Source organism: Podarcis liolepis (genome assembly GCF_965112155.1).
Source record: "Podarcis liolepis genome assembly, chromosome: 3".
Lineage (NCBI taxonomy): Eukaryota > Metazoa > Chordata > Lepidosauria > Squamata > Lacertidae > Podarcis > Podarcis liolepis.
Genome location: NC_139557.1, coordinates 106,288,555 through 106,314,327, shown reverse-complemented (window position 1 = coordinate 106,314,327; position 25,773 = coordinate 106,288,555). Strand labels below are relative to the sequence as shown.

At 45.3% G+C, this 25,773-nt stretch overlaps 1 protein-coding gene across 3 annotated transcripts in view; it reads left to right on the top strand.

Moving 5' to 3' along the window:
- The first annotated feature begins 6,774 nt into the window (after positions 1-6,774).
- Positions 6,775-25,773, top strand: part of PPP2R5D (protein phosphatase 2 regulatory subunit B'delta) — a 52,934-nt gene continuing 33,935 nt past the window's right edge. For all 3 annotated transcript variants that reach the window (XR_014523551.1, XM_083494443.1, XM_083494442.1), the window contains exons 1-2: positions 6,775-6,921; positions 11,710-11,835. Coding sequence is in view for 2 of the 3 variants with exons in the window: in XM_083494443.1 (XP_083350569.1) it covers positions 6,895-6,921; positions 11,710-11,835 (153 nt within the window). In the remaining variant the exon portion in view is untranslated. The remainder of the gene's footprint in view (positions 6,922-11,709; positions 11,836-25,773) is intronic.

Genomic DNA, 25,773 nt, shown 5'->3' with positions numbered 1-25,773 from the left:
GCAAGCAGGATTGACAGTGGCTAAAGAAAAAATCCAGCGGACTTTACCTATTACGTACCTGGGACACAAGCTGACAGCATCTGCAGCCATTCCAGTTATGCCTCACCTACAGCTTCCTGGTCATCTTAGACTGGTAGATTTACAACAAATCCTTGGACAGCTGAATTGGATAAAGAGTTATTTGGACCTGCCCACCTCCACTTTGTCTCCACTATTTTCTGCCCTTAAAGGACATAAGGATCCAGCAGACAAGATCACAGTCACCTCTGCAATGGAAGAGGCTCTTCCACAGCTGTTCCAGTGTTTCCTGGCATGCTGAAAGGCCATCTTCATCCCTACTGCATTGGCCCCCCTTTTCCCTGGGAAGCCACTTCAACCACCAAACATCATTACAGTTTTGCTGCCTCCCAATAGCGACCATCCCATCTGTGTCACCACGTTTCGTTGGGCTTGGATTTTTGGCTCAGCAGTGCACGGAGCAGTACATGAGGCCTATTTACAGCAAATGGGCTCCTGTATCTGCAGAAATGGCTGTGTGGCTTCTCCTGGATTGTGGTTTTTACATGCCAATAATCGAGCCACGAAATATCACGCAGGTTGCTCGGAAACAGCTATTGGAATAATTTACCATTCTCACCCTTATTGCCCCCCCAAGCAACCAATATGGCATCGTCCTGAGTGGCCCCACAATTCCACTTCACACGGGTGGAGCCTCTCCGGGAACTTTGTAAAACGCCGCTTTCGTCGTGCTGCTCTTTTGCAGAAGGCCAGGAGGCCTGAACTTTATCATCAGATTTGGACTAACAATACTTACGTTAGAGACATTAATCATTTTGCTTCTATGCTTAACCTTTCTGATTGTTGGATGTGTATGCATATCCCTCAATCAAAAAGATCTGGCATTTTATTACATGGTATTCCTATAAATGCTTCATATAAGATTAGCAATAATATGAAAGACAATCGCATAAGTTTACCTCCTGTATCTCTATCGCTTGTAGAATTAGCTCCGTATTGTTTTCATTTTAATCACAATAGCAAAAAATTTTTAGGTCATTATCCATATTGTAATTGGACATATGAATACATTAATGGATCTTCTTGTTTTCTTAATGTTACAACCATGAGTGGTAGGCCAAAGGTCTTAATTAATAATGTCACAACCTACATGACCTATGAACAACAAGCTGCGTGTAGAGACTTTTATGTTTGGTTCGACTGGATGAGAAAGAGCAGCAGAACTACATGTTTGCTTCAATCTGACTTATGGTTATTTTGTGGCACACATGCCTACAAAGAAATCCCCTCTGCCTTTTCTGGTACCTGCACGTTAGGCATAGTGGTACCCTTGGTGTATAAAATAGATAAGCTCCCAGCGGTCCGTTTGCGTAACAGAAGGGAAGTACAATCACCTATTTCTCAATATACAGGGACAGCCATTTCTAGGTCCCTTCTGCCTTCTTTAGGTGCAGCCATGAATTACCGTGATTTGCATAAATTGGCAAATTGGACAGAAAATTTGTTTAATTCCACCATTTTGGCTTTAAAAATGATTAACAAAGAAATATCAGAAATAAGAAATGTAGTTCTTCAACATCATTATGCTTTAGATGTGATCCTTGCTTCTAAAGGTGGAATTTGTGCCTTAATTCATTCTCATTGCTGCATGTATATAACTGATCAATCGACCAATATCTCTGCTACTATTGATCATATGGAACAAATGATAGCCCATAATCCTTTGAATCCACCTGAAAGTTTTGATCCATGGGAGTGGTTGTCTTCTTGGTTACCCAATGGAGTATGGTTAAGAAAAATATTATTGATTGTAATTGCATGTATTGTTGGTTTTATTATGGTGTGTTGTTGCATTCAATGCATACCCTCTTTGATTTCCCAATGCACTGCATGGTGGTACCGACCACGGCCCACCACAGGGGTTACAAGAGGAATTTATGTTGCAAAGTGCAGACGCTTAGGCAATGAAGTGTACGATTTGGACTAATGGTCCCTCTTTTCCTCTAATAATATAAACAAGAAAAGGGGACATGTGGGGAAATGATTGCTTGTACATGAGAGCATGAGCAAAGTTCTTATTGTTACAGGGTGATCTCATAGCTAGAAGCATCCTTGGAGCATGAATAGCGCGTGAACAGCTCGTGCTGTCCCATATGATTGGCTAACGTAGTATGGCCTGATCGCTCGCATGGTCTAGTACCAAGGTCTTTATCTGCTGGCTAGAACAAATTGCTTGACTTGTATTTTTTGTATCTTTCTATTTCACACAATAAAAGCTGTGCTGCATTAGCCCTAGAGCAGCCATATTTCGGAACCTATCATGGTGTGAGACTGATTTTTCTTTGGATGCCGAGCTGCAACTCGACAAAACGGGAATACAAAAAGGGGAGGTGTGAGGAGGTCAAGGAAATAAGCAAATGAACTTAAAGATATTGAAAAATGGATTATTTCTTTTCTAAAATATTTTTTTTCCTTTTTTATTTTTTCAACTATCTGTTTTTTTTGTATTTTGTGTGTGTAATTGTTGGTTTCATTATTTTTAATTTTTAAAATCTATGTTTAGTGTAAAATCTCAATAAATATTTAAAAAATAATAATAAATATCTACTAGAACCAAAGGGTGGGATTCCCTAGTCAATGGAAGCCATGCAGGACTTCCACTTGCGCAATAGGGCTTTTCCTCCTCTCTTCCCCCTGCATCCCCCAAAATGGGCTCTAGGGGTGTTGGGAGAACCAGAGAAGCCTCATCACTGGGAGCCAGTGTGGTGTAGTGGTTAAGAGCGGTAGGCTTGTAATCTGGTGAACCGGGTTCGATTCCCCGCTCCTCCACATGCAGCTGCTGGGTGACCTTGGGCCAGTCACACTTCTTTGAAGTCTCTCAGTCTCACTCACCTTACAGAGTGTTTGTTGTGGGGGAGGAAGGGAAAGGAGAATGTTAGCCGCTTTGAGACTCCTTTGGGTAGTGATAAAGCGGGATATCAAATCCAAACTCTTCTTCTTCTTCTTCTTCTTCTTCTTCTTCTTCTTCTTCAGCAGGGGAAGGCTCGGAACCAAGGTAGTGGTTGTGGAGCACTAAGACAGGTCAGAGGATGACAGGTAGGGCAGAATGGTTGGATGCTGAACAAGCAACCGGCTTGAGTGAGAGAGAGGAAGAAGAGTCAGACAGCACTGCAGGTGTAGGACAGGCAGCTGCAGATGAGGACTGAGGCTGCAACAGATTAATAACAACAAATAATAATGATGATGTTTTTATTTATACCCCACCCTTCTGGCTGGGTTTCCCCAGCCACGGACAGGAGCCTGCTGGTCCTACTGTACTTTAATTCCCTCCTCCTTTGTCTTCAAGGGCACGAAGAGTTCAGAGCACAGAGAGCAGCTCCCCAATGGAGTTCACAACTGCTGGGAAAAGAGCCAGACAGGAGGTACAGATTGTCAGTTCTGGCAACTGCTTTACCATGGCCAGTCTTGCCCATAGGTTTCTGTTTGTATTCTGTTTCCTTGAATAGATAAGCAACTTATTCTGATGGACCCTAGTCTCACATGCATGTCCACATTCCCTGAAACAACGCAGAAAGCCATTTACAAGACCTTCAATCCTTATTTATTTATTTATTAAGGGCTGCGTGCTTAGAGATTGTGATACATTTGCGTTATCATACCTTATTATCAATTGATGGCAAAGGCCTGGAATCTGGCAGTAGGAGAAAAACTGGCTGAATGCAACAGACAGACAGCTAAGGGGAATGAAATAAAAAGGGCCTGTTTGATGGTACATGGTACCCATTTATAACCTATGTGGTCTAACGAAGTGGTCTAAACCTTCCAACTGATTCCCAGAAATCTATCTGGCTTGATCCAGTTCCAAGGCACCGTTGGTCTTTGGGTTAGAGAACAAAAAAACTAAAGCAAAAAATGAGAAACACATTTTCTTTATTGAAAGTCCTGATAATGATCTCCTGATCTCTTCATTTTAGTTCTGATATAAGAGTTTGCTGATGATCACCCAGTGTTTATTTTGTATCCTTACTGCAGTATGATTGCTGATGTTTGTTTTATATTGCTCTGCTTGTTTATGTATCTCTTCAAAAATAATCTAAACATTTAGGGTTTTTTGTGGGGTTTTTTGTTTAAAAACACCTTATCGAGAATTGTCATTTTGTTTGGTTGAAATCCGGCTAGCAGATTGGTATGAAGTACAATAAAAGCTTTATGTCCTCCCTCCGTTCAGTTTGAGAGCTTGGGAACTAAGCCAGCAGTTCTTAAACCCCTTTCCTACACAGATAATTCAAAATTGCTGGGGGGTCTCGGCTGACCACTTACCAAACTCCCCCCCCCCTTCAGCACTAACATTATTGTCAATACTATTACTATATTGTGAAAATCACAGCCCCAGGCTGGGCCACTGAGAAGGTTGCCTTTAACTGGTAGATTTCATGGGGGAAATTGGTACTGTTATAAAAATCACAGATCCTAAACCAGGGCTTTGGTGCCCTATTTGATAAATCTAGCCTGTGTCAAAATGGCCTAAATTTCCACTATCAGGAACAAATAAATCAAGTGCAGATACCCTAAACTCTTCCACAATATTTCTGTGGACCACCTGAATGTAACTTGTGCTCCATAGAATAGTTGCTTTGCTGGGTCAGACCTACATCCATTTTTAAGCATATTTATAGAAAAGTAAATGCCATATTTTCTTCCTGGTAAGTATGCTGAAGAGTCCTGGTTTGAGGCCCATCTAAAGGCATTTTGACAGGACCCATTCAAGCATCCCTGCGAAGCTCTTAAGTTGGGTATGATGTAATTGCTCCTTAGGTTGCTTCTAGGAAACTTCTATGCACCTCTCGTGACTAGTAGCCATTGATAAACTTATGAACATTGATTCATCTAATTCTAAATAAAGCCATCTATGCTAGTGTATATCATCACATCTGTCGGCAATTAATTCCCTCAATTAATTAAGCATTGTGCAAATAAGTCATTTTTAAAATTCCTGAAATTAGCAACCAAAGCTGTAATCCTATGCACATTTTAAGATGTTACCATACCCCACTGAATTCAGTGCAGCTTGCACTTAGGCTGCACATTTTACTCTATTTTCACAGGGAAGGAGGAATAAGTTTATTCACTTTCTCCATCATTTTATAAAACTCTTACCATGTTCCTCCTTGGATAATATCCCCCCCCCAAAAAAAGCTCCAGGCCCATAAGCCATTTTTTGTAGCAAAGCTGTGCCAACGCTCTACAGGTTTTTAAGCAGGCCTCGCTTGAAGACACACTTGTTCATTGCTGCTTTTAACTGAGCTGCTAAAATAGTGGTGCTGTTTTCTTCTGATTATATTATGTTTTATTATTGTACTGGGCAACTTGCTGCAGTTTGTACATATTATTTTAAGGTTACTGGGAGTTTTAAAGTTTGTTATGTTGTCACTACATATTTCAGAATATTTTCCTGAAAAATGGTTCAAATCTTTTTAGATGAATATTTTTTTATTGCCCTGTCCTAGATATTGATCAGACAATACAGTGCAAGTCTTTCTGTCTCCCCTCAGAAGCAAGTCACATTGTTTTCAGTGGGACTTACTCCCAGGTTAAGCGGCAATTGGATTGCAGCCTTGCTTTGTTGGGGCACCCACGTTTGCATTCCTATCTGGATCCACTGGAAATGTCTTTAACTGCATTAGGATAGTGGATTCTGGATCTTAAGTATTCTTGATTGTTACAGTTTATATTCTCTTTTCTCCAAGGAGCTCAGAGCTAAATACTGTCCCCAACTCACTTCTAGTCCGTTGTGTTTAGGATTTCAGCCTTTTTGTTTTCACTTTCATTCTTTCCTGACAAAGTTGGGCACAAAGCAGCCAAACCTAAGCTAACTTAAGCCCCATCAGTTTCAACAGGAATGTTAAGCAGCACTTAAACTCTCTCACGTGGTTCTGAAATTTTAAATAGGTCCTGAATTATTGTTCCGGTCCTCTCTCAATTTTATTTTCTCTGACCGATTGTGGATCTTGATTAGGAGTTGGGCTGTATAACCCCCATTTTCCTAGAACAGCCTTCAATTGTTATTATTATTATTTTAAAATCTGTTTTACGGTTCCTCCTATTGTTGAATTATTATTTTTTAATTTTTTGCCGCTTCATATAATAGCAGAACCTCGTACTTGAAGGATCAGCGACCGAAACATTAATAATGGCTGGCACTTTTTAAGTGTGTGTGTGTGTGCATGTGCAAAGAATTATAACTGCAATGCAGTTGCCATTCTTTGGGAGCAGCTTCATTCACGGCAACCTTTCACTTCGTGGGGTTGCCTTCTCCATCGGCGTTTCTCCTTGACAATGACACAGAAAAGAGACACACAGAGAGAAAGAAAGAGGCCTGCACGCTGCACTACCCCAGTCGGTCCCTTATTTCACAAAAGGGCGCCCAGTCGCGGCACCCACACCCCTTCCAACTTATTCGAAGCAGCCATGGTGACCTATATCCATAATCCGGCAGCCCCCCGCCCTCACCCCGAGCAGCCGGCGGCAGAGCAGCCCCCTCGCCCTCCTCCTCCAATCCCACCCGCTTCCCCTACAACCGCGGCGGCGCCTTTTTGCAAAACCGGCAGCGGCCTCCTCCCGCCCTCCCCCAGCTGCCCTTCAAACCGGCCCTCCAATGGCAAAAATCGGCGCGGCCGCCGGCGGCCAATGAAGCGAAAGCAGCGAAGCGGTTGCCAGGCAGGTTGAGCCGAGCAGGTCCAATCGGGGGCTCACCCAACCCAGCGCAGAGGAGGGAGGAGGAGGCGGCGGCGGCGAGGAGAAACCGAGGGAGGGCGACGAGAGGAGGCCGGGCCGGCGGCGGCGGGAGAGGCCGAGCGAGCGCTTTCGAAGTCCGGGATGCCCTACAAGCTGAAGAAAGAGAAGGTGAGCGAGCGGGGGGCGGCGGCGCCCCGGGGCCGGCCCACCCCCCATCTCTCTCTGGCGCCACCCCGCCCCAGGGCCGGGGCGGTGGGGTGGGCGGGAGCGCCCGGGCGCCAAAGCCTTTCCCGGGGCCTGGCGGCATCCGAGCTCGGGGCCTCCGCCGGGAGTGGAGCCGCCCCGCGCGCCGAGGGGGCCGAGGACGCGGGCAGGAAGCAGCTGCACTTGCAGCAGCCCGGGGCTTCGACGCAGGATCCGTGTGCCTGTGCAACACACACACACTCACGAGCAAATCAGTGCACACACACCTGCAGGTCTAGGTTTGCAACACACACACACACGTATGTATATCCTATGTAGGAAAGGGCGCACTGGCCAGACAATGCACCACATATTTGTTATTACCCCTGAGCACGGGCCTCTTGGGTTAAGCAAGCGCCCGCGCACACACACACATCTTTATATCAATATCTGATTCACATATATATAGGAAAGGCACTGACCGGGCAACGCACAGCATATTTGTTACTACACTCTAGTAACACGGGCCCCCTGGGTTAAGCATACACAAGCACATATGTACCTTTATTTCTGTATCTACATCTAATGCATATATATTTAGGGTGGAGGGAGGACGCACGGGCCAGACAATGCACAGCATATTTGTTGTTATCCGTGGGTTAAGCATACACACAAAACACACAAATACATATGTCTTTTAAATCTAATTGCCGGAAAAGACGCCCTGGTCAGACAATGCACAGCCCGTTTGTTGTTAACTGCCTCTGAGCACGGGCCCCCTGAGTTAGGCGCGCACACGCGCAGGCAGGCAAGCACCCACACGGGGGAGAAAATGTCCGCACTCGTGCAGGAGCCTTGCACCTGGGGAGAGGCGGGCTGAGGAGGGTGTCGGCGGCGTAACACAAGGGTGCTGACGGGCAAGAGGCCGTTGCATCCTAGACGGGGTGGAAGGAGAAATGCAGGGGCCGAGAGTAAGGCGAGGGAGGGAGGAGAAGAGGCGATCGCAGCATGGTGCATAGGCAAGCGCCGTTGCATGGCACGGACGGGGGGGGGAGGGGGTTGGGTTGGGTTGAGTGCTTGCTTGCTTGCTTGCGGAGAAAGAGGGAATCTAGTAGTGACGGTCTCCGTGGCAGTTCCGGAGGCGCGGGGGGGGGGAACCCAACACGGATCTGGGCCTGGGCGTCCTAGAATGCAGTGTGCGCGCACCGATAGCGGAGGATGCGCTGCGCTTCTTTGTATGCTTCCTTCGCGTCCATCGCTTCCGGTTCGGGGGCTCCCTGTGCAGGCGTGTGCGCGATGCGCGCGTGTGTGTTGGTGTTGCCTTCGGAGGTCAGACAAGCACAATAGGCCTCACACTTGTCTTGCCATGCAGCAGGGGGAGGCCTAAGGACAGATTGCTCCCTTTAAATCGGACCCTTGCGTTTCAAGCACAAAGTTATGGAAAAGAGTACACAGTCATTGTTGCCTTTCGCAGTGCATCGCAACCACACCTAAGTGGCACTGGGGCAAATGCAGATTTAGGCAAGCGGCAGGAGTGGAAGTGGGGCAAATTCAAAGCCCATGTAGAAAGGCACTGCTGATAATGATATTTCGGAAGGATGTGTGTGCATGTAAAGAGGAAGAATCTTGAAAAAAAGGTTTGATTGTGTTATTTTGTGCAGGGCACAGAGTTCAGGTGTGCGCTATGTGCAAATGCAGAGGAGGCTGTATAGGTAGTGTAAGCACCTGGTGGGGCCCTGGGTGCTAAGTGGGAGTGCACAGAGAATCCTGTGCAGACATTGGCCAGGCATTTGTGCATAACTTTAAGGGGATAGAAGACAGAACTCCTGTGAACTGCTGTACACTGCAGAAGTATGCAGAACACAAACAAACCTGCAGAGTCTAGGATTCGGAGCAGAGTCTGAAAGACTTAGCACCCCAGAAGTAATGTGCAAATTCATGTAACATGCAATGTAGGTGTGGCGCCTCTGTGCGACATACAACATGTGGCACAAATGTGTGGATCAGTTGCAGAGAGGAAGTATGCAAAGTGGGGCATGTTGGCATGCTGAGCTAAAGGTTCACGAGTGCAACATTCTTGCTAGTGGAAGTGGACATGCAATGCATAGGGAAGGCTGCATGTTCAATTTCCAGAAGCTCTTAGTAGGGCCAAGAAAGACTTCTATCTAAACCCTGGAAAACAGCTGCCAGGCTTTAGATGGCTTTGAACTTAGAACAAGACCTGTTCCTGTGTACTAATGTTCACCTTCATGAAGCAGGAACATGTAAATAATAATAATTTTCTTACACCCCACCAGTGTTTGAAACTCCCATTGTCCTAGGCTCATTTTGTGACAGGGAATTTCATTAGCACGAGCCTTTTCTGATCTCTGGGTGCAGCACTGTGCCTAAAATTTCATATTAAAACTGCAGAGTGGAAGGAAAGGAGGACCTTTTTTCTGCCCCCCCACTTCCAGCTACTCTCCGAAGACTGGAGAAGAGACCCTCTTAAGAATATTAGGGGGGTGGGCAGGGGAAGGACTGGACCCTGCGAAAAATGAACATAATGTTTTAGCTGCAGTTCATTCATTTTCAGCTTTGTATTCTTGTTAAAAGTGTGCCTAGACATTACGCTGTTGTGCCCATAACCTAGATTTAAGGTGCTATTTAGCTCCTAGCGTCATATCTTAGTTTCTAACACTGTACCCCACCCATCTGACTGGGTTACCCTGGCCACTCTGGGCGGCTTCCAGCAATATACGGGGGGGGGGGGCACCTCACATCAAGCATTAAAAGCTTCTTGAAACAGGGCTGCCTTCAGATGTCCACGAAAAGTCATGTAGTTGTTTATCTGTTTGACATCTGACGAGAGGGCGTTCCACAAGGCGGAACCGAGAAGGCCCTCTGCCTGGTTCCTTGTAACATCACTTCTCGCAATGAGGGAAGGGCCAGAATGCCCTTGGAGCTGGACTTCAGTGTCCGAGCCGAATAACGGGGGTAGAGACACTCTTTTAGGTATACAGGGCTGAAGCTGTTAGGGCATACTGGGAGTCAGTGTAGATCTTTTAGGACCAGTGTTCTATGACCCTGGTGGCTGCTCCCAGTCACCAGTCTAGCAACTGCATTTGGGATTAATTGTAGTTTCCAAGTCACCGTCAGAGGTAGTCCCTGGTTCCGATTTAAATGAGAGGTATAATCCACATACTGATGAACACTCAGCCCAAATCTCCTGATGATCTCTCCCACGTTTTATTTGAGCAGTGGACATGGACCTAAAGGCACAACACAGAATCTCTTCACAATACAGTGGTACCTCGGGTTATATATGCTTCAGGTTACATAAGCTTCAGGTTACAGACTCCGCTAACCCAGAAATAGTGCTTCAGGTTAAGAACTTTGCTTCAGGATGAGAACAGAAACCGTGCTCCGGCGGCGGCAGTGGGAGGCCCCATTCGCTAAAGTAGTGCTTCAGGTTAAGAACAGCTTTAGGTTAAGTACGGACCTCCGGAACGAATTAAGTACTTAACCTGAGGTACCACTGTATGGTTATAACAGATAACAGCAAAGGTTGCTAGGTTCATAGCAGGGACAATCGGAATAAGGGCCACTAACTGACGGCTGATTCAGGACTTTAAATTGTGCTCTTATATCAAGTTTACTTTTCTGAGTATACTGTAATGTTTCACTGTTGCTATGGCCATTGGCTAATGCGAATAAAGTTTAATCTATCTATCTTCACAATATGGTTATCAAACACATGCGTTTCACAGCAAAAAACAAAAGTGGTTCTGCAGCATGGATACTATTTGTTATTATTTCTATCCCACTTTTCCTCAAACAATCCCGTTCTGCTCCCCATTTTATCCTCAAAGCAACCCTGCACCATAGACTAGTCTGAGAGTGAATGGCTGGCTCAAAGTCACCCAGCAAGCTTCATAGCTGAGTGAGGATTTGAACCCTGGCCTAGTCCTTGTCCAGTACTCTTAACCACTATGCTGCACAGGCACACTAAAGCATCATTTTCCGCAGCATCCCATCACATATACATTGGCGCAGGTCAAATTCCCTTGCAAAATATGTTTTAATACAACTGGTAAATGTATTTTCCTTACCTGTGACGAAGTTCGTTTAGATTCTAGCCTGTACACACTTGCCTGAGAGAGCGCCCCATTGAATTCTACCTTGGTCAGTACGGCTTCTGTCTGTGTTAGGGTGGAAAAAAATAGGCCGAATACAGGTTTTGTTGACTGTCCACACACCAGTTGAATGGAGCTCCCTCCCCGCAGCTTGAGAACCTCTTTTCAGTTTGTCCTCCAGTCTTTGTTCTCTGCCTGCATTGCAAACTGCTTTCTAAATAGCAGTTTACTAGCATTTGCTTGCTGTTGGCAGATAAGCCCTTTCCCATGGAGGATGGCAGGAGCAGAGACTCGGCTGCTCTGGCTAAGGCAGAGAGAGCAACAGGCTGCAAAACAGGCAGCTGCCCCCCACCAGTGGGTGGGACTTCCAGAGAGTCAGGTGCCCTTTTTAAAGGGAAGAGAATTGATCGTTCTAGCAGAAGCACTTGGATGATGATCAGTGTGTTTCCATACACAGACTTTTCTCTTGCGCCAGGAAGTTTGTGTCTCTTGGGCACTGACATGGAGAGCATGGTATAGGAGCCTATTTATGGGATGGCGTCCTCTTTTTCTGTCGGGGTTTCATGATGCTTGGCTTGCAGGATCCATGAACTTTGTTAAGCTGTTGGTAAAAGAGTGCATCTGAATGTGCTTTTTTCCTGTTCTTTTTCCTCCTTAGGAGCCTCCAAAGTCTACTAAAAGCACTACGAAAGCCAGTAGCAGCAGCGGCAGCAGCAGCAGCGGTGGTGGTGGTGGTGGCAGCAGTGGCAGTGGCAAAGATGGAGGCACGGAGAATTCAGAAGAGGTAGGATGCTGAAGTCATCTTTTGCATGATGTATCTTGCAGACTGGTTGGCTTAGAGGAGCCTTCTCCGGCACGGGGACCACCAGATATTTTGGACTGGAACTTCCATCAGTGTTCCTATCAGCCCCTGTGCTGTGAGATCAGAGAGGGAGAAGGGGATTGGTAAAGGAAGAATTGAAACCACCAGTAGAAATTAAATCTCTACGCAAGCCGAAAAAGCATGTGAGAGGTTGCAGTATGTGGTGGTTTAGCATGTAGCATAATAATTAAGTGTCTGAACTATAAAATTCAAATCTACCGTTGGTGTTGGAACTCCTGAAATTACTTCTATTCAAGCCACATAGCCTCAGCAGATTCCATTTCCTCATCTGAAACATGGTGATTATAATAATGATATACTGTACCTTATGTGGTTGTTTTGCGGATTGCAACAAAATCATATACATAAAACAGTTCGGACAATTATAAATTTTGTATAAGTGTTGAATATAATCCATCTATCAGGTTTTGGTAATTTGTGATTATTTCCTGAGCTCTTTTACCTACCCTCTTATTTAATTATAAAATACGGTCGTTTTAGATGAAAAATAGGCAGAACCTATTTTATGGGGTGCTTTTTTTTAAATTAAGAGAGATAAAGGGTGAGAACTAAACCTTGTGGGAAAGGAACTGAACAGAAGACTAGTCAAGTGTGTGTCTAGGGTAGATGGAGATTATCAGAATACTATTTTGGTGCACAGAATTAATGGCAGAGAAATTCAAGTGAAGGATGTTTAGCTTAATTGATGGCATTCATGGAATTGACTGTGGTAGAAAAGCGTACAGGTTGCGGACTTGTTTTCAAAATCTAAAAGAAGATTTTGCTTTTTTTCCCCCTCCTTGAAATTCAAATAAGTGGCAGTATTGTAAATAGAAAAAAAGGAGAAAGGTTAGAACAAAAATATCTGTTTCTCTATTTAGACTGAAACATTTTTTGGGGCTGCAGGTGTTTTTGAACTACACCTCCCATCATCCCTGACATTGACCATTCTGGTTGGGGCTGATGGGAGTTGTAGTCCAAAACATCCGGAGGACACCAGATTGGTGAAGTTTGGGTTAAAGGGACAGCAGTGCTGCAAGATTCGAAGCACAAGGGTTCTTCTTCCCATGGTACAATCTGTGTATTGTCAAAGATGAGAAAGCCTGTGTGGTAGTGAAGTTCTCTTAGAGTTAATCCTTCGTTGAGGCTTCTTGATGAGGATCTGGTAGATAAGGTTCCCCCTCCTTGGGTTTTGCTTCCATTTAGCATTGACACCTCAGCCTTAGAAAACATGAGGTGGTCTTATTTTGGAATAAGAAACAAAGGTCCATTTAACGGTCACTTGAAGATAGGGCTGGAAAAATTCCAGCTGCTTTGTTGCTTGGGTTCTTAAGCTCTTGATGCTGTCATCTAGGAATTGGAAAGGTCTGCAGGATCTGATAATAGCTTTTAAAAATGGAGGCCTAGGACTTGAAATTATTTTTCATCAGCTGTGAGTTTGGAAGAAGTTTTTTGTGTCTGAAGTCGAGAGTGCTCCAAAGATATATCCTTCAATCAATAGCTTTTAATAATTCGGGGCAACTCTGGAATAATAAAATTCTAGTACTGTACTAAAATATGTAAACACAATTGGGAATTCCACCTCGTGTATATTTGCTCATTGTGTCCCAAGTGGGAAGAGGAACACCATCCACTGTGTTGGTCAGCAGATATCTTGGGGGTTTCCCACAACATGACCCAGGGAGGAGTCAGGCTAGCATTTCCTGAGTCAGTGGAAGATTCCCATTTTCCTACTTGAATGTGTTGGTGGTAGACCTCTCCTTCCCATTTTGAATCACAGGAGTCCTAAACATTAGCTTTTCAAGGTTGGATCCCTTTGATAATATTATTGATCACACCCAGGTTGGTGGTGGTGGTGGTGGGAGAAACTGTGGCTCTCCAGAAATAGTTGGACTTCTAGCTCCCATCATCTGTGACCTTGGCCATTCTGGTTAGGAGTTGGGAGTCCACAAGTGCCCTTTCTTTGGATTAAACCAAACAATGTATTGTGGAAAGCTTTCCATCTCCTAATGGCAGTGAGGACAGGGTTATTGCTTTCCCCAAAGGTAGCTGGTTGCTCTCAGATGTAGTGGAAGATGCTGTCCCATAATTTTACAAGACATCTGAAGGCAGCCCTGTTTAGGGAAGTTTTTAATGTCTGATGTTTTATTGTATTTTTAATATTTTGTTGGAAGTCACCCAGAGTGGCTGGGAAAACCCAGCCAGATGGGTGGGGTATTATTATTAATTATAATAATTAGTGTTGAAGTAAGATTCACCTTGGGGTGGGCAGATGGGGTTATTGGTTTGTTCCTGTTCTTCTTGTTATTATGCATTTTGTGTTTTTTATCTTGTGTTTTTATGTTGAGATCTACAGATGAAGGATGGTATACAAATTTAATAATAATCATCATCTCTGGTTGCAGAAACAGACTTCTTTTATTGGCTTGAAGTAGAGTAGGGTGAAGAAAGGGACTAAGCGAGCACCAGGAAATGCCTCTTTTCTTGTATTGTTGTCTTGAAGATTTACTGTAAGTCCTAACATTCAGGGACAAGAGCCCCATTCATATAATGTAGGAACGCTTATTCACAGATCTGTATATTTGTGGGCATCAAGGCCATATTCACAGCATACATTGGAAGTTCTGTGATACCACTTTGAACAGTCATGGCTGTCTCCCAAGAATTATGGGAACTGCAGTTTTTTAAGGGTGCTGAGAGTTTATTTCAGGAGCTACAATTCCCAGAGTGGTTTAGCAGTAAAGAGTTCCACAGGGAACTCTTGAGAATTGTAGCCCTGTGAGGGAATAGGGCCCTCCTAATAACTGTCAACGCCCTAAAACCAGGCTTCCTCACCCTCCGCCCTCCAGATGTTTTGAGACTACAATTCCCATCATCCCTGACCACTGGTCCTGCTAGCTAGGGCTCATGGAAGTTGTAGGCCAAAAACATCTGGAGGGCCGAGGTTGAGGAAGCCTGCCCTAAACAAACTACAGCTCCCACAGTTTTTGGATGGAAGCCATGACAGTCTAAAGTGCTATCAAAGTTCTTTAAATGTATGGTGCGAAGGTTGCCGAAGACAGAGGGAATAAAATGAGAAAGTGAGGTCAGGCTGCTGAAAATATTTTAGGCTATCATACAGACCCCACTTATCTGGGAGTAAGCCCCATTGAATTAATTGAGATTTACTTCTGAGTAGACATGGTTAGGATTGCAGCCATAGTCTTTTTAGATGCCACCAGGCACTCTTGTCATATTTTTTTGTTGCACCAGAATACAGCTACCCTTGTGGCATTGATTAAAAGTTGCTAATGACGATGGCTGGAGTTCTTTCAAACTATCAGTAAATAATGTTCTGTTGCGCTAGCATGGCTATTACTATTCAATGAAACAACAGCTCTAGTTTTCACACAGCCTGCTAAAAAAACAATGCCGATGCAGTTTCTGAAAGCATAGTTGTGAGTGTGTGACACCTAAGGATGTGCTAAGCAATTGTGAGCATCCTGGAAACAAGTGTAAAACTAACTCGAGGCTTTCCGTTAATTTCGGCTGAGAAGCTGTTGCTATGCCCCAGCAGTTGGCATGAAAGAATTGGGGGTGTCAGCTTTTACCCTCTGGAGTAGGGCTGGGAAAAAATATTCCAGATTTCCTAGGTTGCCCTAACTTAACTGTTTAGGGGCCTAGCACTAAAGTTCATGGCAAAGTCATGTGGGTCAGGAATCCCTATTTTTCCGTACTTGGGATTTATCCCGTTCTTCCTCCACATTGGGGAAGGCATGGAAGAAAACCTGCAAACTGTTCAGCAGCTTGCATCCATTAGAAAGATGTTTTTTGGGCTGAAAATAATTAGAATAGCAAATGGGTCGGAGAAGCTCAGAAGCTGTCCTCTATTCCTGCTATGTTGGAGCTGGGCAGCAGTCACACCCTAGCAAAGAATGATCTTTAGTTGCTTCTAATGGGTGTGCATCTACATAGAGGTGAACCCGGCAGTTACCAGAGCAATCAGATGCTGAAATATAATGTCTGTGTGCAGGCTTCTAATGTGCAGAGATCTGGACACAAACCAAGAACTCCGTTGTCTCGCTCCCATAGAGGGCAGGGCACATTTTCAGTCTGCATTGCTTTTTGATGCCTTCTTGATGGAATTCTGGTCGCAGAGCAGAGCGGAAACAGCAGCCCTCTGAAACTATTGACCTAATCAAAGCCCGCTTAAAGTAGAGAAAAGGGCCTGTGCCCTACATGCAATTAAAAGCCAGCCTTGTAGGTGTAAATCTGCAACTCCTTTCAATGGCAGCTGTGGCACCAGTGCGTAACCAAACTCATGCAATGCACATTTAGTCATGAGTTGGTTCTTTATCGGATGCCTTCTGATTTTGAACCAGCATCCTAGTATGGTTCGCTTGCCAGAATCTCTCTGAGGTCTGGACTGGTGTTGCTACTGAACAATCCTGCCCTGCTCCATTCCTGATGTGCATTAAGATGTTCCTTGCAATTCCTCTCCTATGTCAGATCTGCCGCTGCCAAAGGTACAACACTAGTCGTACAAATGGAAGCCACACCCATTATCTCCTGCAAGTACAGACTTATTGCTTACATAGGCTGACGGGGCATGTCTTCCTTAGGCAAAACTGATTGCAGGTTTCCAGCTCTCTCCTCCAAAATAATTTGTCTCTCAGTTACTCCCCATGAAAGGATAAATTTAGGTATTAGAGGTGTGAAAATCATCATGCGTGCAAGCTGATACGTTCTCTCATTGAAACTAATTATTGCAGCAGCGGCCTTTAGCTTGTAGTTGCTTCCAGTGTGCTGGGCAGGACCATGTTTACTCTTTGCTCAAACAAATCAAATTAAAATTCTGCATCAACAAAAGTTCAGTTCTGCAATGTCCATATGCTAGGGCAAAAATGAGCACGCTTGCATAATTTCCCTTGTTTAATTTATTCCCCATTTCCGTGTTACTTAATTTATCCTGGTTTTTCTAGTTAGGAAGTGGGGATGGACAAAAACCAACAGAAGGCACTGGACTCCTGTTTTTCTCCCCCCACCTAGCCAACCAAGCTTAGGAAGTCTTTGTTTATCAATTCTCCGGCTGCTGAGATTTCAGGAGGCATTAACCACACACTTTCAAGCATGCCTTTCCAGCCACAAGAACAGGAAGCTTGCCCGCTCCTTTTTATGAATACTGAGTTTTTGTGGGAGCAGAATAAGCAGTACCATGTTAATCCTGAATCCAGTACCATGTTCTGTGTTTCTGGTGCATTGCATCACACCCACTGCCCTTCTTGGAGCTTTACTTTAGCAGAGGAAGTTCTCCCCACTTGCAAGCTCAACATCATATCAAGCTCTGTTTGTTCTGACATGTACTGTGGATGGACTATAGCTCTACGGGTAGAGCTCATGCTTTGAGTCCAGACGGCCTCGGGTTCAATCCCTAGGATCCCCAGCTTAAAAAAAAAAAAAGGCTCATGTAGCAGGTGATGTGCGAAGGATATTTGCCTGACATCTTGGAGAGCTCCTCGCAGCTAGACACCAATGTGATTTTGGGAAGTTTCCTCCAGCACCGCAGGGCAGAGAACTGGCAGCCCTAATAAAGATGCCAGAAGGAACAATTAGAAATGAGCTGCTCCAGTTTGCAAAGAGAGAAGCAGAGGTGGTGATAGAGAAACCAGCAAAGTTCTTTTTCCAGCAACACTAATAAAATTACCTCTCCGTATGGCAATGAATTTCAAACACTTGGGGGGCGGGCCCCAGTGTCAAGGGCTGCTCAGAAGTCTACATTAGAATAGCCCTGCTGGCCAGGTCAGTGGCCTATCTAGGCATGCAATCCTCAGAGTGCCCAGTCAGATGCCTGTGGAAATCCCACATACAGGATATAAGTGCAACAGTGCTCTCCCTTCCAGCAGCTGGTATACAGGGACATGCTGTCTCTAGCCACCAATAGCCTTACCCTCTGTCAATTTGCCTTCTCGTCGTTTAGTCGTTTAGTCGTATCCGACTCTTCGTGACCCCATGGACCAGAGCACGCCAGGCACTCCTGTCTTCCACTGCCTCCCGCAGTTTGGACAAACTCATGCTGGTAGCTTCCAGAACACTGTCCAACCATCTCATCCTCTGTTGTTCCCTTCTCCCTGTGCCCTCCATCTTTCCCAACACCGGTCTTTTCCAGGGAATCTTCTCTTCTCATGAGGTGGCCCCAGTATTGGAGCCTCAGCTTCATGATCTGTCCTTCCAGTGAGTACTCAGGGCTGATTTCCTTAAGAATGGAGAGGTTTGATCTTCTTGCAGTCCATGGGACTCTCAAGAGTCTCCTCCAGCACCATAATTCAAAAGCATCAATTCTTCGGTGATCAGCCTTCTTTATGGTCCAGCTCTCACTTCCATACATCACTACTGGGAAAACCATAGCTTTAACTATATGGACCTTTGTTGGCAAGGTGATGTCTCTGCTTTTTAAGATGCTTTTTAAATTTGCCTAGTCCTCTTAAAGTCGCCCATGCAGCAATGTGGCCCTGATGCTTGAGGACATGAAACTTGCCCCTTAGTCTGAAGCACAGTTGTTGCTCAGAGCACACGGAGGGGTAATTGCATTGCAGCTGCTTGTTCTTCCGGCTTCAGAAAGAGCACGAGCAGGTTGAAGGAACAGTGAGCAGACTTAAGAGTCATTCCTGGAAATGACAAAGCAGAGGGAACCAAGGCTGCTTAGGATGCTGCCTCAATGCCAAGTCAGACCATTGGTCCATCTAGCTGACTGGCAGCATCTTTCTGGGAATCTCTCACACCCCTTACCTGGAGATGCCGGGGATTAAACCTGGAGCCTTGCTCATCCAGAGCAGATGCTCATTGGCTGAGCTACAGCCCAGAGGTGCCCGTTGCTGAACCGCATTGCTCTAAATGCTTGGATGCTCCCTGCCTTTCAGGAAAACGAAACAGAGCAGCTCCTGTGCTTTCAAGATGCTAGCAGGTCAGGGAGATGGATTCTAGCCTAGACATGCTATGTTGCCCAGATCCTTTGTTGGTTTCCATTTAGTGGCTTTTGAGTGGATCAGCACTAGGAAAGCTCTCTGTTCATTTCCAGGGCAAGCACAACTGAAGAGAATCTCACACAGTGGAAACAAGAACACACACAAACACACACACATTTTAAAAGCAGGTCTAAAAAAGAACGGTGGATGAAGACCCGAGAGGGGTGTGAGAGAGAACATTGAAAGAGCAAACATCAACATGGCAAAGGCAATTTCAAGACCCAAGTCTTGCAATGCTGGGACCTCAGAAATGAGAGATTTTGTTTAGTTGTAAAGTGTGAAAAGGGACTGAGCCTTAAGCGTGGCAGGCCCTGTCCTGTGGAACTCACTGCCAGTAGAGGTTTGGCAGGAACCACCCTTCCATCCAGATTTCTTCTGTTTAGACAGGCCTTTGCAACATGAATTCTCTTTTTTAGCCAATCAGTATTTATTAATGTTTTTATGCTGATTTTTGTACTATTGCATTGTACTATTGTCTTGATTTTTTACAGATATAAAAGTGTGGATTATAAATATGTAGGTAAATTAAAAGAGAGAGAGCACTCTTTGCCAGAAGAACAAAGAGATACCCAACTTTACTGAATGGTCAAGCCTTGTAGTTGTCCACAGTGCACTTTTTACATGTGTGCTAGTTTTTATATGGAAGCAGGGATCATTCAGGTATTTGATCGCTTCTGCAATCTAAGATGTCAAGCAAAAGATGCCTTGCGTGGGGCATCTGATTTTGTACCTTAGCTCTAGCTTTCTGTTTAAAAGCTGTGGTTCTTCCATCCCACTAGCCAGGAGTAGGAATGGCCACAGCAGTTCCTTCCCACATAAAGAGGAATGAAGGATTCTGCAAACCTGTTCACTTATAAGACCCTGACAAAAAGAGCAGTCTTTTATCCTGCAACTCTACTATAGCTACTTTTCATAGAATCATAGAATTGGAAGGGACCCCGAAAGCCATCTAGCTCAACCCCCTGCAATGCAGGGATACCTTCGCCAACCCCAACTGCTTCCTTCCGACAACTTACCTTGGGATGCTAAATTGTAACGTGAGAAAGAAATCCTAAAAAGAGATATTTCGAACTCTTTTTGAGTTTCAAGTGTTTATTGCTTTGTCATTTTCAGAGTTGGAACAGAAGGCCAAAACTGGATGTGATGCTAAATTCGGCGCTCGCTGCTCCCTCTTTATTTTAAAAAAGCAGCCGCTTGGCAGAGATAGGAATTTTCATCAGAACAACAGTGCGTGGGAAGAGGTTAAACCTTTCTTCTTGGCCGCCTTCTCCCCCTCCGGCTGCTATTAACCGCAAGAGGGAAGCTCCCATTCATGGAGGATAGGGCTTCTCAATGGCTGCTAGCCCCCATGACCAGGTCTCCACTTTTGGAAGGCAATGTTTCTCGGAATGTCAGTTGTGGGAATTGCAAGTGGGGAGAGAGTGTTGTTGTGCTAAGGTCCTGCTTTCGGACTTCCCATAGCCACCTGGTTGGCCTCTGTGACAGACCAGGTTGTTGGACCAGCTGGGCCAGGCATCCCCAACCTGCGGCCCTCCAGATGTTTTGGCCTCCAACTCCCATGATCCCTAGCTAACAGGACCAATGGTCAGGGATGATGGGAATTGTAGTCCAGAACATCTGGAGGGCCGAAGGCTGGGGATGCCTGAGCTGGTCCATTGGTCTTTTCCAGTGGGGAGTCTTCTTACGTTCCACTGGTGCCAAAAAAAACACGTTTCCTTCCATGCTGATGGTAGCAGCCGTGGGAGGCGATTTTTATGGGAAATTTCAGCAGGGAAGGAAAGGTCCTGATGAAAATCATCCCTCCTTGTTGCCTGCTATTAGTGGCTTAAAAAATATATGCAGCAGCAAGCATCACATATAATTTAAGTCCAGAGAGAGAGAGACTCCCTTTTATTTCTTCTTGTCCTCAAAAATTGGGCGGGACAGTGTGCTTGTTTTTTAAGCCAGCAAACTCTGTGCAAGCACGTTTCTGACGAAAGCACAGCAATTCAGTTGCAGGAACTTCCAATAAGGCTGCTTGTTGCCTTTTAAATCTTCCGATCTCCTCTGGGCAAAACAATAAGAGGCTGTTTCTGCTTATTCTGCTGTCGCCAGGTGCTTCTAAACCAGAAATCTTCCAGGGGGGCTCATATTAGTCATTATATTTTGTGGAGGTTTTGTTGAGGTTCGTTTGTGTGTGTGTGTGTTCTTCTTTTCTTCTTTAAAAAACACTCCCAACTGACAGGCTGATACAACCTTTCTCTCTCTCTCTTTTTAATATACTCTATTCAAGATTCTGGGGAAGGATGCGCTGAGAAGTGGCACAGGGCCTCTTCAGACTTATAATGAACTGGCTGTGGTGAGATCCTGTTAATATTCAGCAGGCAGCGGGGGTGGGGTGGGGGCTGGCAAGGCGCCCCATGGCCCTTGTAAGAGAAGGGGGGAGAGAGGGCTGGGCAGCAGAAAAAAGGGCCATCCATTTCCAAATGTCTTTTGAAGAGCATTGTTTTTGGTCCAGTTTGCTTCCCACAGTACTCCCCCCCCCCCCCGGTCCAGGGAATGCCTCCCCCATTTCCTATAGCTGCCATCCACAGCCTTTCTCTCTCCCCTCCCCACACCGCGTAGACCTTAAAAATGCTTTTCCTCCTCCCCCATTGAGGGGAAAGAGGGGCTACACAAACCTGTAAGGAGAGCTTCCTGTTCTTTGAGCCTTTTTAAAAAAATGCCATTTTTGAAACGTTTTGAATTAACCTGCTAAGGGTTGGATTTGGGAGGCGAGAAACGAACTTGGAGTGAATCCAGGGGGAAGTTCTGCCAGCCTTGCTAACTTAGCCTGTGTTGGCGAAACGAGGGCAGCATTTAGGAATGGGGTTCTGCTTCACTTTGAGTTATTTTTTCCTCTCTCTCTCTCTCCCTGTCTCTCCTGTTTCTAGGTGTCCTGCAGAATCCTTCCCTCCCCTTTGATATATTTGTTTATACCAGCTCCAGTTTAATCTCCTCCTGCTTTCACATTTGCCAGGGCTCTGGAGAGAGAGGGCTGTGTGTGTGTGTGTGTGTGTGTGTGTGTGTGTGTCTACACACACACACACACACAGCCATTCCTCATCTAGTTTCGTGTAGCCTTTTAAAAATTAAAATCTCGCTGAGTACAAAGGCAGTTGCATCATTGCTTGCACAAAATAATAAAGTGTGCAGCTATAGCCGTATAAAATCCATTCATTCAATTCGTAGTGCTCCCTTCTTCCCAAAGGGTGCATATTGCCACAATACTTTACATTCCAGAGCACAGTGAATCACCATTGTTCCAGAAACGCATTTGGTCGTGCGGTGCAAGCTCTCCTAAAGCGTGTTAACTTGATCATGGTCAAGATCGACAAGTATCTTTGAGCCTGTTTCTTGCAGCACTTGATCAGCCCGGGCCTTGTCCTCAGCAAACAACTCTGATCCATTGGATCACCGCTGCGTTGATGTCTGGACGATGGACTCTCCCTCCCCTCCAGCTCCTCCTTCCCAGCCTCATTGTTAACGTCTCTATTCATTATTATGCTGCAAATCTATACTTTGCTCGCTTCTTAAATCCTCTTCCCAATGTTACTCTGCCTTGGGCATTGGAACCTCAGGAGGAAGGCGATTTCAAAGCTGGGGGGAAGCTCTCTGTTGAAATCCTTCACTGTGACTAGCTTACCAATCCTTTTGTTGCTTTCCTCTCACTGGCTTTGGGGCGGATCAGCATGGAGAGACTCCTAATTAGCTCTTTGGGAGAGTAAACCCAAGGAGAGTTCGGCTCAAGGAGATAAAAGCAGGTTTCGAAAAGAACAGCGGATGAAGGCCCAAAAGGTGGGGTGGGAAGGAGACCGTTGAAAAGGAAGATCTTAACACAGCAAAGGCAGCAAAGGACTTTGCATTTCAGGCTTTTTGTTAGTGAGGTTACGGTAAGATGCAAAGAATCGTGGAGTCCAGATTTTGCAATTTGGTGTCATGCAGTTTGGCCAGATGTTCAGCTCAAGCCCAGGTGTCTGGCTACTGCATTCACAATGCAGTATTTGCAACCCACCAGTCCACCATTTCAGCCTGTTTTGTATGAGAAAGCCTTGCCTAGATTTTGTCTTCTTTTGGATTTGCATCCAGAGTTCTGCCAGGTGGCTGTGCTCGGAGCAAACGGAGAAAGGTTTGACATTTTCCGCGCAAAACTCCTCTGCGATCGGTCTGCTGCTTCATCCACTTCATTATACTGTTGAGGTGACCCACCCTCTGCAAATGTGAAATTATCCTCTTAAGATAACAGGGCACTTATTAACGAGCAGCAAGCATGAATTCAAACACACCCAGGGCTGAGTCACGCATGGCACTAGTCCCCCGCCTCCTGAGCTCGGTGGCTCTCAGCAGAATGAGCAAGCTGTCTCCATTTGGAAGTGCCGTGGTTCTGAACTGACATTGGATGATACGGCAGTTCTGCCTGGAGGCAGGCATTTGATCTGTGATGGCTCATTCACATGTGCATCAAGTGGCGGCTTGCTGCTGTAGATAAGGAGCAGTGAACATGCATGTGTGAGCTAGTCCTTAGTGAAGGGCAGACACTGGTCTTTTGGGGATTCTGTGAGGGTGTCAGCCTTGCCTGCATTTTTTATTTTTATTTTTAAAAACATTTTTCATTTAATGTGGAGCTGGGGAACCTTTTTCAGTCTCGGGGGGGGGGCAGTTTGCATTCCCATGGATCATATGCCCGTGATGGGCATGGCCAGAGGCAGTATTAGTGCATTTTGCGACTGGCACAGGTCCAGTTTTGACCATGTGGAGGTCTCTGAATGTCAGGTTGGCAACAGACACCTCCATCTGACTGGCCCCTCCTGTTTTATTAAGAAAGTAAGCAGAAGGGCTTATTTATTGCATTTATATGCTACCTTTTCCTCTAAGGAGTACATGGCTCCCCCCTCCTCGGATAATCCTTACAACGACCCTGTGAGGTAGGTTAAGAGGCTGTGACTGGCCCAAGGTCAGCCAGTGAGCTTCCCTGGGGATTTGAGCCCCGATCTCCCAGCTCCTAGTCCGACACTCTAAGCCAGGCACCCCCAAACTCAGCCCTCCAGATGTTTTGGGACTACAACTCCCATGATCCCTAGCTAGCAGGACCAGTGGTCAGGGATGATGGGAATTGTAGTCCCAAAACATCTGGAGGACCGAGTTTGGGGGGTGCCTGCTCTAAGCGCTATACCCCTCTGGTTTCCTAAAGTCCTTCTGCTATGGGGCAGCTATATGAATTAAGTAGGTAAATAAATATGGGGAAAGCAAAATGTCACTTAGAGAAGGATCTGAAATATATTCCTTGAAGCTTGAACTTGCTTTATTCTGGATTTTATTTTGTGTTTTAATGTGCTGTAAACAGCTTTGGTATTTTTTTCTTAAAAAAATAAAGCTGTGTAGAAATGAATAGCAATAATAAATTAAATTGCAAAAAAGGTGCCTAGACCAGGGTTTGAAATTAGCAGGGCGCCAGGTGCATTTTGCACCTAAAGATTCTCTGTTTGCGATCACCTCAAAAAGTCTGGGTGCAATTTTTTGTGCCTGGCTGACACTCAATGTTTGTGCTTTGAAGCCTCGAAGTACAGTGGTGCCCAGCAAGACAAAAACTCGCAAGACGAAAAACTCGCTAGACAAAAGGGTTTTGCGGTTTTTGAGCTGCTTCGCAAGACGAATTTCCCTATGGGCTTGCTTTGCAAGACGAAAACGTCTTGCGTTTTTTGCAAGTTTGTTTCCTTTTTCTTAACACCGTTAATACAGTTGCGACTTGACTTCGAGGAGCAACTCATAGAACGCGGCATGGTAGCCTTTTTTGAGGTTTTTGGTGATTTTTGAAGCTTTTCCAAAACTTTTCCGACACCGTACTTCGCAAGACGAAAAATTCGCTAGACGAAAAAACTCGCGGAATGAATTAATTTCGTCTTGCGAGGCACCACTGTATATGTTAAGGAGAGACAATATGTTAAAGAATTTAACAATTAAGAAGAGTTTGGATTAAAGAGTAGAGTGTTTTGAAAACTAAAGTATGGTACCAATATTGCTATTGTAAACATGCTTATCAAAATAATAAATAAAGTATTGTGTCCCCCACAATGGCGCTCATAGCCCAGGTCCCAGAAGCCATTTGGCTCCTAGCTTTTCTATCCCAGTTTCTAACCCTGGCCTAGACATTCCGTTGTGGTGACTGCAACCTAGGTTTAAGGTGCCATTCAGTGGTGATTAGCTTATATATCTTGAGTCTCTAACATTGACCAGAGGCAAAACGTGGGCAGAGCTGTGAATCTTAACCTTTTGTACAGTACAGTGGTACCTCGGGTTACAGATGCTTCAGGTTACAGACTCTGCTAACCCGGAAATAGTACCTCGGGTTCAGAATTTTGCTTCAGGATGAGAACAGAAATCGTGCGGCGGCAACGGGAGGCCCCATTAGCTAAAGTGGTACCTTAGGTTAAGAACAGTTTCAGGTTAAGAACGGACCTCCAGAACGAATTATGTTCTTAACTTGAGGTACCACCATAGACCACATTTCAGCCATGCAGAAGTCAAGAGTTTTCGGTACCCACACACCTGTCACTCCATCCAGGTGAGCAAGAGGCATTATCACAGTTCAAGAGCAGCTTACAGGCAGGCAAAAGCACTCATGGAGGCTGGTGACATAGGGCTGGTAAGATGTGTGGTCTGAGGTGAGGCATGTAGCCTAGGCAGAGTCCTGAAAGCCACAGAGAGAGTTCTGGAGCTCTATAGTTGGCCCTCCAGACCTGAGAGTTGTACACCTTTGATTTAATGAATGAATGTGTTATGGTAAAAGAAAAAGAAATCAATGTAAATGGCAACGGAACCTCTTAAAGGAGAGAGCCCTGGC